The 14,001-nt window shown below is 42.7% G+C and overlaps 5 protein-coding genes across 5 annotated transcripts; all 5 read left to right on the forward strand.

Annotated features, from left to right (window-relative positions):
• Positions 1-700: 700 nt before the first annotated feature.
• On the forward strand, positions 701-1,952 carry cldnf (claudin f). Its single transcript, XM_008302976.1, has one exon. It carries the CDS (start codon positions 791-793, stop codon positions 1,532-1,534), a length of 744 nt encoding a protein of 247 aa, XP_008301198.1. The 5' UTR covers positions 701-790; the 3' UTR covers positions 1,535-1,952.
• A 727-nt stretch (positions 1,953-2,679) lies between these two features.
• cldne (claudin e) lies at positions 2,680-3,837 on the forward strand. Its single transcript, XM_008302977.1, has one exon. It carries the CDS (start codon positions 2,748-2,750, stop codon positions 3,378-3,380), a length of 633 nt encoding a protein of 210 aa, XP_008301199.1. The 5' UTR covers positions 2,680-2,747; the 3' UTR covers positions 3,381-3,837.
• A 3,823-nt stretch (positions 3,838-7,660) lies between these two features.
• LOC103373159 (claudin-4-like) lies at positions 7,661-8,768 on the forward strand. Its single transcript, XM_008302978.1, has one exon. It carries the CDS (start codon positions 7,741-7,743, stop codon positions 8,398-8,400), a length of 660 nt encoding a protein of 219 aa, XP_008301200.1. The 5' UTR covers positions 7,661-7,740; the 3' UTR covers positions 8,401-8,768.
• Positions 8,769-10,254: 1,486 nt separating this feature from the next.
• On the forward strand, positions 10,255-10,890 carry cldnj (claudin j). Its single transcript, XM_008302980.1, has one exon. The coding sequence runs from the start codon at positions 10,255-10,257 to the stop codon at positions 10,888-10,890; it is 636 nt and encodes a 211-aa protein (XP_008301202.1).
• A 1,007-nt stretch (positions 10,891-11,897) lies between these two features.
• Positions 11,898-13,806, forward strand: LOC103373161 (claudin-4-like). The gene has a single exon (XM_008302981.1). The coding sequence runs from the start codon at positions 12,001-12,003 to the stop codon at positions 12,673-12,675; it is 675 nt and encodes a 224-aa protein (XP_008301203.1). The 5' UTR covers positions 11,898-12,000; the 3' UTR covers positions 12,676-13,806.
• The last annotated feature ends 195 nt before the right edge of the window (positions 13,807-14,001 follow it).

Consider the following 14,001-nt stretch of genomic DNA (forward strand, 5'->3'; position numbering starts at 1 on the left):
GTGCATCAGGATTTTGGCTTTCTGCTTCTTGACTGGCAGACATAGTTCAATTACTGAACAGAGTTTAGATGCGCAAGTAAGGCAGACAGAAACAATATGTAAGATTTCTTTGTTTTGATGATTTTATTTTAAAACATGAGGAAGGAATAAAGAGTGGCTTGCTGTTCCTGAACATGTGTCTCACTGTGATTGTGATTAACATAAAAATCTTAGAAGCATCTCTTCAATTTTATATTTTTGACAACAGAGACTTGCATAATCTCAACATCTGCACATTTACACTTCAATAAAGTAACATGATAATGACAAGGATGATCTCAGTTGCTTTATTGTGTTTGTTCATTGGTGTGTGTGCGTGTAATATGACAGTCACATTTCAAATGTCACATTCAAAATACAAGCCAAGTAGATTGTAAAAAGAAAACAAAAAAACAATTGATTTAATTTGATCATTTCCATTTTTTACAGTCTGAGTTAGTTACAGGATGCTTGAAGGTGATAAGAGGCTTTAACTACTTCCAGTTACCCCGTCGGTACTGTAAAAAAAAAAAATCTGCATACGAAAGTGGGGTTTTTCAAGAACTAAAGTGAAGCATTGTTTGAAAACAAGTGCCACTCCTCTAGCCCCAAGAAGAGGAATCTTGTCTGACTTGAGAAACTCACCTGACAACAGGACAGCCCTCCTCCTTCACATTCTCAGGCAAACAACAGGCGAGAGAGCCGAGTCACTCCGACAGCGAACCAGACCTGAGGAACTTCTCTCTCCTGCCGCGGACGAAGCCTCTTCACCATGGGGAGGATTGGCAAGGAAGTGGCAGGCCAGGTCATAAGCTTCATAGGCCTCGTTGGGGTGTCGGTGACCTGCGGTGTCCCCATGTGGAGAGTGACCTCCTTCATCGGAGCCAACATCGTGACAGGCCAGATCATATGGGATGGCCTGTGGATGAACTGTGTGATGCAGAGCACCGGGCAGATGCAGTGCAGGCTGAATGAATCCGTGCTGAGGCTGACCCCTGACCTGCAGTCTGCAAGGGCGCTGGTCATCATCTCCCTTGTCTTCGGCTTCGTCGGCTTTATAATCACATTCATTGGAGCTAAGTGTACAGGCTGCTTGAAGAAAGATTCATCAAAGGCCAAGGTGGTGATCATCGCAGGCTGCCTCATCATCGTCGCCGCCGTCCTGATACTGATCCCCGTCTGCTGGTCCGCGGCGGTCACCATCACAGACTTCACGAACCCCTTGACCATCGAGACGCAGAGGAGGGAGATCGGAGCTTCCATCTACATCGGCTGGGCCTCTGCTGCACTTCTTCTGATCGGTGGCATCATCCTAACCACTTCCTGCCCTCCTCAAAGACCCGTGTATGGATATCCAGGATACCCACCGGCACCGGGGTACCCATACACAGGCCCGGCAACATACGCCCCTGTGTATGCTCCTCCATCAAGCCAGCCCTACACAGCCACAGGGACATACGTACCCAGTAAACCATATGCTGCACCGACTACTTATTCTGCTAGACAGTACCTTTAAAACTGAAGGGACAGAGTGAAATTTCTGCCGTGATTACTTCACGAACTTGAGTTGCCATTAGAAAGCAAAACTGCACCAAAACACACACTGTATGTCTGTAAGATGGTATGTATTCCAATGCATTGTAAAAGATAATTCACTGATTATTCTGAATCTTCCTTAAACTGCTTTCTGTTGTGGATGATTTTTTGTTTTTAGTTCAAATAGAAAACTCTGTCGCGTGTGAAGCACTGACATGAGAGGTATATTGTGCCATCATAGCTGTGTTCACTGAGAGTCACTGTCAATATATTTATTTCCTTGTCGTACCGAGCATATTATGTAAATAGTGATGATTTGTGACATGTTTGTTTTCTATTAAAGCCACTTTATTTTTGAGATTGCTGACAAAAATTTCAATAAAAATGTTTGTAATGTATTCACCTGTCTGTTTGTGGGGTCCTTGTGTTACATCAATGTTGTGAAAAATGCAGCAGTTAACAAAATCAGAGCCCTTCTGCTTACGTGAATATGTGTATGTGACTGGCTGAAAATAAAAAAAGGGCATTTTTAAAAATACATATTTTTAAAAACTATAACAAATCGATTTTCATCTATATATTTAATTATGTTCATTATTTTTATAAACCATGAGGAGCGTACTTAAATCTCTAAAAGAGAGTTTCTGGAGGGATTTGCTCCACTGCAGCATTAAAAATGAGTGGAAAAACCTTGATATTATTCCAACAATAGTTTGATGAACATATGTGAATGATTTAACAAGAGCACCAGGAAAACGGACCATACATGGACACTGCAATTTGACATCCGGTGAAACTCTCAATCATGTGTGTGTTTTTTTTCAAACCTGAAACCAGTGACTGGATTCTAATTTCCCCGTCGCCTGGCCAATCAACATCTGGCCACTGGCAGAGCATTGTTTAAATGAAGAATGGGGCCGTCTTAACGGTCTTCATTTACATAGAGAGGTTGGATGTTCATCTCATCGAAACTACGTCTCGTCTGCATACAAATAATGTCAAGAATCTGGTCAGGCAGGTAAATCAGCCCGCGCACTGGTTTCAGGTCAGAGAAAAGGAGGTTTTGACTCCTCCTTCGAACAAGACATCTTTATAACCGTTGTCTTGATTCGACTTTTCAACCAAAGCTGACCTGCCTCTGAAAGCTTCAACATCCTCTGCTACGACCAACTCCGACTAACTCGAACTTCATCATGGTGTCACTGGGACGACAGATGCTGGGCTTTGTCCTGGCCGTCATCGGCTTCCTGGGGTCCATCATTGTGTGCGCCCTGCCGATGTGGAAGGTCACGGCCTTCATCGGAGCCAACATTGTGACGGCGCAGGTCATCTGGGAAGGCTTGTGGATGAACTGCGTGACGCAGAGCACAGGTCAGATGCAATGCAAGATCTATGATTCTCTGCTGGCTCTGCCTCAGGACCTTCAGGCCGCCAGAGCTCTCGTGGTCATCGCCATCATCGTCGCTGTTTTCGGGGTCATCCTGGGCATCGCCGGGGGAAAGTGCACCAACTTCGTGGAGGACGCACGCGCCAAATCCAGAGTGGCCATCGCTGCTGGGATTATCTTCATCTGCGCCGGTGTTCTTGTTCTCATCCCCGTGTGCTGGTCTGCCAACACCATCATCAGGGATTTCTACAACCCCATCCTGACCAACGCCCAGCGGAGAGAGCTGGGCGCCGCTCTCTACATTGGCTGGGGCACAGCTGCACTTCTCATCCTGGGTGGAGCCCTCCTCTGCAGCTCTTGTCCACCCAAAGACAGCCCAGAGTATCCAGTCAAGTACTCCGGTGCCAGGTCCACGGCTACCAGCCGAGCCTACGTCTGAGAGCTCCATCCTACCGAGAGAGACTGTAAATTATTTTCTTGAGCGATTGATAGCACCACGAGTTGCCTCACTTTCTTTGCCACAGTGACACTCAGTGAGATCAGATTTTCTTTTGAGAAATTCAGAATCCTTTGATGGAAGTGAGAGAGTGTGTTTTTGAAGGAAGAAGAAACACAGTGCAAAGATGTGGAAAGAAAATCTGCCTCAATCACTGGACTGGATGAGAGCTATTTTATATCGAGCTTGTATCAAACCTTATTATTCTCTGAATGTCTGGTGGCAAATCAAAGCTGTGCTACAAGAATGTAAATGGTCCCAGGAGAGGGAAATGTGTACAATACCACTGGTATATTGTGAATTTATGTGTACAAATATCTTTATAAATATCGCTGTTGAATAGCATTATCAAATGACTGCTTTGTTTATTGATTTGTAATAAAACATTGACTTAATGATATTCTTTTGTCCAAGTGTCTTTTTAGATCACCCAGAGGTGAATTGCTACTCTCAAAAAAAACATGTGGATCTGTTGGTGTCACACTTCCAGCCTCAAGTTGGCAGCTGAGACCAACTTAACTTAACACAAGGGTCAAAGATGTTTGCAAAACAAGATTCCTGTAGCACAAGGGTCATGTGTGTGAATAGGTTTATGATAAACACAAAAAGCGAAACATTAAAAGTAGTGCAGCTGAGCAGAAGGCAGTCAAATAACAAGCTGCATTCAAAAACATCCAGTAGTTTGTTTAAGCTCTTTGTGCAGGCTTCAAACCCGTTCAGCCGGTTTTACAATGAGGACTGCCAAAGCTGTTTGATGGAACTGTTTATGTGTTAGTATCTAGGACAACCATACATATACAGAAGCAGCATTTAAATAAGGCTTTGATTGTGTTTAAATACATAAATGGCCATATACTGTGTATTAGTAACACTGTGGGACTGTGTATATGAGATTTTAAGAATAAGCACAGTGAGGAACCTTGCTACTTGGCAATAACGTGGCTCACAGATATGTTTTTTTAAAATAGTTTTTTGGACAACAGCTAGCTGTGTGACCTCTGAAGCAATATGTGAAGCAATTGTAAAGAGGACAAGATTAGAGCCTTGTTTTGTTCCATTTATCCTAGCCTCATCCGCAGATATTGGGGCTGTTTATATTCATACAGAATCACAGTGCGTGGAATGATTTTTGACGCAAATTACTTAAAACGACTACATTGCAATGGTATTAAAAGGGTCATGAGTCATGCACTGTTTCATAATGTTGTCAACACTCTCACAATCCTTTAAAGCTGAAACTCAACATGTTAACAACAGTCATTTCATCTAAAATCCAGTGAACCCGACAGCAAAGTCACACAGAATATGATACAGCATAAATGAGCAAATTGCAGCTTAAGAAAACTTAATCATTTTAGCAAACGTCCTGCAGGACATGCGTATTTGTGTTCACGTGACAAAGTCCTCCAGTGGGCTCAGGAGGAAGCCAGGTGACTGCTAATGATACGATGTTTGACGTGACGTTAATCACGGGAACGAGTCCCTTACAGGAATCGTACACTCATGCTCGCTTCTCGTCACAGATTAGTTCTTCTCATACTTTCTCTTGTGTCAACTGTAACCACCATTTAGAGTCTGGGTTGCTGTTTAGCATAAACTTTACATATACGCCTCTAAAGAAAATACACCACATGTAGTATAACCTGGATGTGCAGTGACTTTCAATATGCTGCAGTCAGAACAGGGGTGGGAGTATTTTCCCACTTTCAAATAATTTCAAACAAAGTTCTCAGCCATCTGAACTCATTGCCTGACTATGTAAGAGCTGGTAGATTTACAGCGTTAACTAACATGAGGGCAGCTGTGGCTAAAGTGTCTCTGGGCAAGACAATGAACCCAGAGTTGGCCCCAATGGCAGTCCACTGATGTGTAAATGTGTGTATGAATGGGAGACATTGTAAAAGGCTTTCAGTACGACTTTGTCAAGCGTATAAGTGAATAACAATTGCTGTTTTATACACGTGATGTATTGGTGATACTTAATAGTTCGTCTAAATAAATGCTAATTTTTTTTGACATATTAGAAAGTGTTTCCAATCTTTTTTCTGCAAACAGGAAGTGTCACTGAACAAGTTATTTCCAACTAATGTTTTATGTGAACTAAACCAAACAAACTGTGTCCCCAAAAAGAGTTATTTCGCTCATTAGTGATGGTAACGTTGGACATTTTTATTATTTCCCATTTCTACACCACAGTCAACACTGGCTTCTTTTAAACTGCCTCTCTTGAATCTTATCCCAGTGTTTGTCTTATAACCACCATGAGGAAGATCCCCTAGCTTCAAGTATGTCTTTCTTTCCTGAAACCTAAGTTATGTTTGTGCCAAAACCCAACCAAAACCTAACCACAGCACTGCAACATCATACTGTGGAACTTTTTTTAACAACTTGTAATGTTTTGGACGGCACAGACGAACAATACTGAATGTCCAGTAGAGCATCAGATCAGAACGTGCTTCTGTATGTTGTTCAAGGGGGAAGTTAAACACAATGCATCTGTTAACCTAATCTGGAACTTTTTTTTTTTCCAAGTAGTTCCACTGTTTGACTTTCAGTCAGTGATCTCTACACGTCTGTCATGCTCCAAATCATCACAAACGTGATGTCAGCATAGCGCAGCAGGGTGTGTCACAGTTGTGAACGCACCCTGCTCTGTTTGTACATTTTTACCTGGTATCACATTCCTGAGCTGACCTCTGCCACTTGAGAGTGAATCTGCCTAAACCAGTTAGAGATGAATGATTGTGTGCCAGAGGAAAACAATGACGATTGAACAATTTCAGAATGCTGTCGTCTTCCAGTAACCAAGCAATAAATAAAAAGTGGGTTTCAGTAAATAAACCTATAAAACTGAGAAAGATTTTTTCTACTTTCAGTCTGTATAAACTGACTTACAGGCAGGTAAGACGCATATAAACAAATGTCAGCACCCAAAGACGTATTAATGAGAGAAAAAAACTGAGGAGCCACAACTCTTGGAAAAGTTTGCAGAGAACAACAGCATTTTCAGGTTATGAGTCTCTTTTTAGTTGTAAAGTTGATATTTAAAATATTCATTGATTAATCAATCAAGCAGACTTTAGTTAAATAGTGCTTTTCCTCCAAATGAAATCTAACACACAGCGCTTTACAGAACAGAAAGAATGAAGGGGAAAAATTCAGAAAAGCCCAAAAAGACAATAATAAAAAAACTGAACTGGTGAAAGACAAATAAAATGGATTAAAATATAAGTTAGAGTTTAGAAACGCAAAATAAGACAATAATTAAGATGCAACTGATTAAAGTGTATAAATTAAGAAAGGAAGAAATGAATGAATGAAATCTGTTTTTAAAATTGTAATGATGAATAAATAATCAATCAAGCAAATCAAGTCAAATAAAAAAAAAAAAAAACATCAAATCAAATCAAATCAAAAGCCAGATTTAATAAGACCTGAGGATTCTACAGAGTTCACAGGATAAACACAAATCCAACGAATAGGTAGGACCAACAAAAGGATTCTAAATTTTGTTCTAAAACAGAACGGTAACTAGTGCAGAGACTTCAAAATCTGTTAAACTGGGCTTCTCCTTCAGTTCTGGTCTCAGTCAACAGTGATGTGCAGATATAATCCTCTTGGGGGCACCAGAGAGGAGAACGCTACAGTCGTAAATCCTGCAGGTAATACAAGCATGTAGTAGTGACTCTGTACTGGGTTGAGAGTGAACCGGTCGCACTCTGGTCATGTTCTTCAAATGATAAAATGCAGTCTTCAATCTGCTTCTGATGTCAGGTCACCAGTAGGTTTTAATTCACATCAAGCAGTGATTTATTTCAAATTATTTTCTAATCGTGCTTAATGGTCTGCACGTATGTCTACAAACAGAAACAAATAACTGTTTGTATTGAGTTTACAGCAAACTGCAGGACAGACTGATTTACACTCACTGCAGATCTGCATCCTTGTTTTTGTTAAAGCATCATGTGGATGATACGGTAGCGCTTTCTGTCAAACACTCTCCACCCTCATTTGAAACTGCAGAGAAACTGCCAACATTTGTAGTTTGTTAGCATATTATCTGTCACATCTTTCCTTGTTCAGAGCACCAGCAACACCTCGGGTTACACAGGCCTCATCCAGCCAGAAGAACAATTGAAACCTTTATTGTTCTCACACACAAAGAATCCTGCAAGGCAGGTATTCAGGACTTCTCATGTATTCTCAATAGCTTGGCTTGCACACCTCCCATTCCACTTCAGCTGCACATTCACACCTGAGGAGCTCTTAATATTCTCTCAGAGACTGCCGGGGAGAGGAGACGATGGCTTCCATGGGGATGCAGATGGCCGGCTGTGCCCTGGCCATTTTTGGCTGGATTGGGGTGCTCATCGTCTGCGCTACACCCACGTGGCGGGTCACGGCCTTCATTGGCAACAACATAGTGACATCGCAGACCATATGGGAGGGCATCTGGATGAGCTGCGTGGTTCAGAGTACGGGCCAGATGCAGTGCAAGGTGTACGACTCCATGCTGGCCTTGAGCACAGACCTCCAGGGGGCCCGTGCTCTGGTGGTGGTTTCCATTATCACAGGCATCGCAGGGATCCTAATCGCCTTCGCTGGTGGAAAGTGCACCAACTTCATTCCAGACGCGAGGGCCAAGGCGAGGGCTTCAGTGGCAGCAGGGGTGATATTGATCATCAGTGGATTCCTCTGCCTCATCCCCGTTTCCTGGACTGCCAGCATTATTATCAGGAACTTCTACAACCCTGTGGTCGTAGATGCCCAGAAAAGAGAGCTGGGGGCATCTCTTTACATCGGCTGGGGAGCCGGGGGACTGCTGGTCCTGGGAGGGGCTCTTCTATGCGCCAGCTGCCCCCCGAAGGAAGATTATGCCCCTTCTGTGAAGTATCTCATAAACAAAGAAAACAGCCGAGTGGATTCATTCCGATCTGCGACACCGACAAAAACCTACATTTGAGTTTTCTAAAGGGACTCGTTTAGCTCTGGTTGATGACTGTCTGTCTTTGTCTTCAAGATATAAAAGAAGTTTGGTGTTTATGAGCTACTGTGATGCATCAAGAAAAAGGACTTGCACACAAACAACCGAAAATGAAGGAAATCTGCACTTTGGATTTGTACTCTGAATGAAGCTCCCTGTCTGAGAATGCTTTACTCTTGGTAATATGTGGGGATAACCGTTTAAATTATAGAAACTCTTTGTTTTGTATTTGTGGGAAAGCGGCTGGTTTCAGTTGAATTTTTTTCTTTTTATTGCACTATGTAGCTTTTTGTTATTTGATATGTGCGATTTCTTTTTTTTTCCACAATAAATGAGCTTACCTACAATGTGTTTCTCTCTGTTGAAGTGTTTATATACTTTTTTTATTTTATTTTTTAAATGCACCATTGGTTATTTAAACCAAACACCAAGAGAACCTGTTTGTCGGGTACTTACCAGAGATCGCTATGCAGGAAAACAAAACCGGTGACTCAGGGACTCAGAATCCTGTTGGTTAAAATGTGTGGTCAAGCATGATCTGCTCTTTAGAGTTTCGCCTGTCAGAGTTCAGTTCTTAACACTGCTTTGGAGGAAATAAATAATTTAAAACAGCTATTTAAGTGGACATAAATGTGTCACAAAAGTTAAAACTGTTAATGTTCATTTTCCCTCCAGAATCTCAAATTTTAAAAAATGTTTTCAGTTTGGTTTTGCGTTTAAGTTGAAACATCGTCTGTTCACAGCTCCTCCAGCCTGATGTTTTGTTTTCTTCTGTTATCTGTCTGCAGATCACAAAGAATGCAGGTTCAAATTACGTCAGTGAAGTCTGACACACACAGATTCTGGCACATATTTCTCCACTTCCTGCTTTCTCTGTCCCATTTTAACCCACAGTGACGAAGGATTAAAGTTAGATGTTAGTATCAATAAGGTCTTCAGATCAATCTCATGTGAAAGTGAATTATGTTGCAAGATGCTACGTCACTTTAATGTTTTACACCTTATCAGTTCTGTCTTTATTCCTACTTTTCCACCTTTTATTACTGAAGTACTCTTAATTTTCAGCACAGCAGCAACATTACTATGAAAAACATGAAGATGCCCTTACAATACATGTACACCTTTTCTTAAATAAAAGAAAATATCATCATAAACACACCAATTACTCCAACAGTCTACATATTTATCGAAAAAAATATTTTTAATCTGAAAGATTTTTAAATTTATATTCTTTAAAGCACTTTTAACAATTAAAATGGCCTCAAACATCACCTAAATAATCAAATTTTAAAAAGCTGATACTAATTCATTAGTCAAAAACACCAGATCTGATTCTTGAATAAACAAAGCTATTTATAAACAGGAGATGACTCATTTCCCCCTGATTCGTAAATCTGTTTCCTCCCGTCATCGCAGAGCGAAACACACCTTATCAGTGTTCTTATCTGTAGAGACATACTGCTATCTAGTGGCTCTCTTCCTCCATGACTACAAAATCCCTGAATGTTTTTTAAATGATGTCATTGATGAGAAACAACTTCAGCTTTACTAAAAACCCCTCTGTGGTTGCTGTTATCATGTATCTTATATCTTTGTATCAGCCACTAATGATCTTTCTGTTTGTCTGTTTGGATCTTTTTTCACTAATCCTTATGTTACTTCAGTTTACACCATCTCTTGGTGTCACCTGAACTGAACTGAAAATCAACATCTGAATGTTATCCGGAGCCCTATTAACTGATCACCTCCAGCAACGTGTCAGGATGTGAATAAATCAACTATAACGTCTGCTCTTGTCAACCCTCTGTGTCTCCCAAGGCGCCCGGTCCGTCCATGGCTCTGCAGGAGCTGGGCATCAGCCTGTCCATGGCGGGCGTCGCTGGGACCATCCTGATCTGCGCTCTGCCCATGTGGAAGGTGACGGCATTCATCGGCACTCACCTGGTGGTCATGCAGGTGTTCTGGGAGGGTTTGTGGATGACCTGCGTCAGCGAGTACACGGGTCAGATGCAGTGTAAGCTCTACGACGCCCTGCTGGACCTGTCGCCCGACCTCCAGGCGGCGCGCGGCCTTATTTGCATCAGCCTGGTCTTGGGATGTCTGGCGTTCCTCATCTTCCTGCTGGGAGCTCGCTGCACCAACTGCCTGAGCCACCCGCGGATCAAGGCCAGGGTGGTGCTGAGCTCCGGGGCCATCTTCTGCCTGGCGGCCCTCACGACCATAGTCGCCGTTTCCTGGACGGCCAACACCATCATCAGCGATTTCCACAACCCCCGAGTCCCCGAGGTGCTGAAGAGAGAGCTCGGAGCGGCCATATACATAGGCTTTGTGACATCTGGGCTGCTGTTCTGCGGGGGAGCCATACTGTGCACAAGCTGTCCACCACAGAGGGCCAGGTTCCCCTCCAGTGGGTACACACTAGCCAAGACTCCCACACGGAGCAGCTACGCCATCAAGAACTATGTGTGAAGTTCAGACTGAGAGCTGGACACACACATCAGGTGTGTTTAGGCGCTTTAAACACAAACAAGTCACCAAAATGTTTTGAATTGTGATGTTACGATTGGCCATATACAGATACATGCAGCTCATATGTACTAGTAGTTACTGAAAAACATAAAGCAACATGTTTAAATGTATTAAACTGTAAAGGTGTGCTTGCAGAATAACTTTTGTTAGCATGAATTTGTATACCATTTGCAATACAGTAACTTTAACTCTGTCTACTGTGGCATCAGTGAAATCCATTTGCAGACGTTTATTATTTTTATGACCTTTTGAAGTATTTGCCATCGCGTTATTAGATCTCCATACATGTGACATGTTTCCCTCTGTGTCTAATAGTTATGACTGACATCTCACACTGGAAATAGCTGCAGTCTGTCCACATGAATTCCCTCATGAATTTCACTAGTTTTATGAGGAATGAATGTGTTCCTTATACAAAGAGAGTCAGTGGACAGAACCCTGTAGCTTAATGCCCGCATGTTTGTGTCCGGTGGAAAAATTGCATTATTCATGTTTAAGTCGCCATTTTTAGTAAAATGTGAGAAGCTTGTGTGCTTGTGATTAGTATCCTAGAATCCAAAATAAAAACAAGAGTCGTCATGTGTAATCTGAGTCACTGTTCTGCAGCCAGTAACTCCACGAAAGGATTCTCCTGTTGGGAGAGCAGAAGTCCTGACATCGGTCACAACATGTGGCTATTTAAATCAAGTTTCCACTTAGAAATGTGGCCCAGTGGCTGAAACACCAGAGGACAGTGGAAGCTTTGTTTTTCCCCCCTCTATGCAGAAACTGGGAGAAAGGGATTGTTTTGAAACCATGGCAGAGCAAACAGAGGGATTTCCCTCCTCCACCCAGCCGAAGCCACGTCGTGCCTTCTTTTCAAGAATACCAAAGAACTGGTTTCCCCTTTCTGAACAGACATGCAAAGCAGACAGGCGATAACACACACACACTGCCTCACATGCACTCACACGTTGAAATAACACCCCACCCCTCGGCGCTCTGCTGCCAGCTGTTTCTGGTTAGGCAGTCGGGCCTGCAGTGAAGAGGAGGACGAGGCAGGCCGGAGTCATGAATCGGCAGCTGGAGCTCGCTGCCCTCGGCCTGGCCGTCGTCGGGTGGCTGTGCGCCATCCTGACACGCTGCCTGGCCCTGTGGAAGGTGAGCGGCACTCTGGACAACGCCACGGCCACTCTGCCTGCCTACTGGGACGGGGTGTGGCTGGAATGGGATCACTGGGATTTAAACAACGATGGCAGCCTGCACTGCTCCTTCTATCAGTCTCTCATGTCTCTTTCTGGAAGTTTTCGGACTTGGAGGGCCCTGATCATGTCTGCTATCGGAGCTGGAGCCTTCGCTACAGTGATTGCAGCGGTAGGGTTGGTGTGGTTCCCTAAACGCGGACAGGTCAAAGTGTTTTCTGGTGGTCTCTTTGTTTTGTCTGGGATCCTGCTGCTGGTTCCCACAGCCTGGACGTGCCATCACACCAGTCAGCCACTGGAGGGCGCTGTGCTGCTGAGGAGAGACTGGGGACCTGCCTTGTACCTCGGATGGATCTCCTTTGGCCTGATGCTGGTCGGCGGGGTGTTTCTTACCACCAGATGCCCCACTGCTGAGAACCAAGCGGAGCCGCGTGAAGACAGCAGGTATCCGAACCTAGAGGAGGAGGCTAATCACCCCCTGAGCAGGATCAACAGGACTACGTTCACGAGCAGCCAGTATGAACGCAGATCACAGCCCATCTGAGACTGACATGGATGTAATATTTAACAGAGTGTGTGTGTGTGTGTGTGTGTGTGTGTTTGAACTGGAAAATCATTGATATGTGAAATGGCTGTGGGTAGATGTAACAGTTGAGGCTGCACGTGTTGAGTAATGATGCACTGGTTTAACTCAGAGTGAACTTAACATCAGAGCATGCAGACGAAGCCTTGTTTCCTGTGATTAGTTTTATTAAAAGGGATGCGGGTAGAAGTTTGACATTGCATCTTGTTTTGCTGTGTTTTGTGAATCTAACAAACGTCTGCATTTCTAATTGCCACTATTTAAATTTACTGTAAAACGATGCTTCTGAGTGTCTGCGGCTTTACTGGATGAACTAATTCTGCTGATAACTGTGTGAGACTGAAGGCTTACAACTGCCTGATCATTTCAACACATTGTAATGTCTTAAATGTGACGATGATTCTACGATCGGTTTCTGTTGCTGTACTGCACAAAAACGTTGCCCTACATTAGAGTAATGCAACTTTACATACATCTTAAAGGACACTGTGGAATAAAGGATCTGAAATGATTAAGGAACACTTGTTTACAGGAGTTATTTGACTTAAGTCATGCACTACAGTGGTTTTAATTAATAACATCACAGAGCACTTGAGGTAATAACATGAGCAATCTTGATGGGTGCTTGATGAAAAGGAAGCAGCCAAAATCTTTAGAGCATCTTTATAGTAAAATTATAAACAGATGTGACGCTGGATTGTTCAGATTTCTATTTGCTGATCAGTGTTTTGCAGGTATTTCATGGAATATTAAGTCTGAAACATAAGGACACAACATACAGACACTTCAGTTTGTCTGATTTCACAATCAAAGATTAACTCGAGCAGAAAAACATCAGCTGCACAATATTTTTGTGCAACTGTTTAAAAGAATCTTAAGTGTTTTTACAATAAGCACATTTCCTACATGTCGGATTTAGAGTTCTCTACTTTGAGCTGAAAGCCTCAAATCAGTTTGAGCATCAACATTTCTTTGAGTTGTTTGATTGTGAAGGTGTTTTGTCTCCATTTTTCTGCAGTCGTAACATCTGGATGTTGGAGTTTTGTGTGATTCCTACAAAACTTTTGCAAATAAAAAAAATTCTAAAAATGTTGTGATCAATGTTTCTTCATTATTCAGTTTGTAATGGAAAAGGAAAATGATTGTGCGCGTCCTTTGGGGTTGTATTAAACATTTCATTTGTAAAGTTCCTATTACAGAAACATTTACCAACACTGTTCTGCAGCCTTTTCTGAATGCTGTTGAGATAAATGGTAAAATAATCGATATATGTACAAACAGAGGCAG

This window comes from Stegastes partitus, unplaced genomic scaffold, assembly GCF_000690725.1.
Source record: "Stegastes partitus isolate 25-593 unplaced genomic scaffold, Stegastes_partitus-1.0.2 Scaffold1916, whole genome shotgun sequence".
Lineage (NCBI taxonomy): Eukaryota > Metazoa > Chordata > Actinopteri > Pomacentridae > Stegastes > Stegastes partitus.

Coding starts and splice junctions, on each gene's coding strand:
- LOC103373159 (XM_008302978.1), top strand. CDS start 7,741: ATGGCTTCCATGGGGATGCAGATGGCCGGCTGTGCCCTGGCCATTTTT.
- LOC103373161 (XM_008302981.1), top strand. CDS start 12,001: ATGAATCGGCAGCTGGAGCTCGCTGCCCTCGGCCTGGCCGTCGTCGGG.
- cldne (XM_008302977.1), top strand. CDS start 2,748: ATGGTGTCACTGGGACGACAGATGCTGGGCTTTGTCCTGGCCGTCATC.
- cldnj (XM_008302980.1), top strand. CDS start 10,255: ATGGCTCTGCAGGAGCTGGGCATCAGCCTGTCCATGGCGGGCGTCGCT.
- cldnf (XM_008302976.1), top strand. CDS start 791: ATGGGGAGGATTGGCAAGGAAGTGGCAGGCCAGGTCATAAGCTTCATA.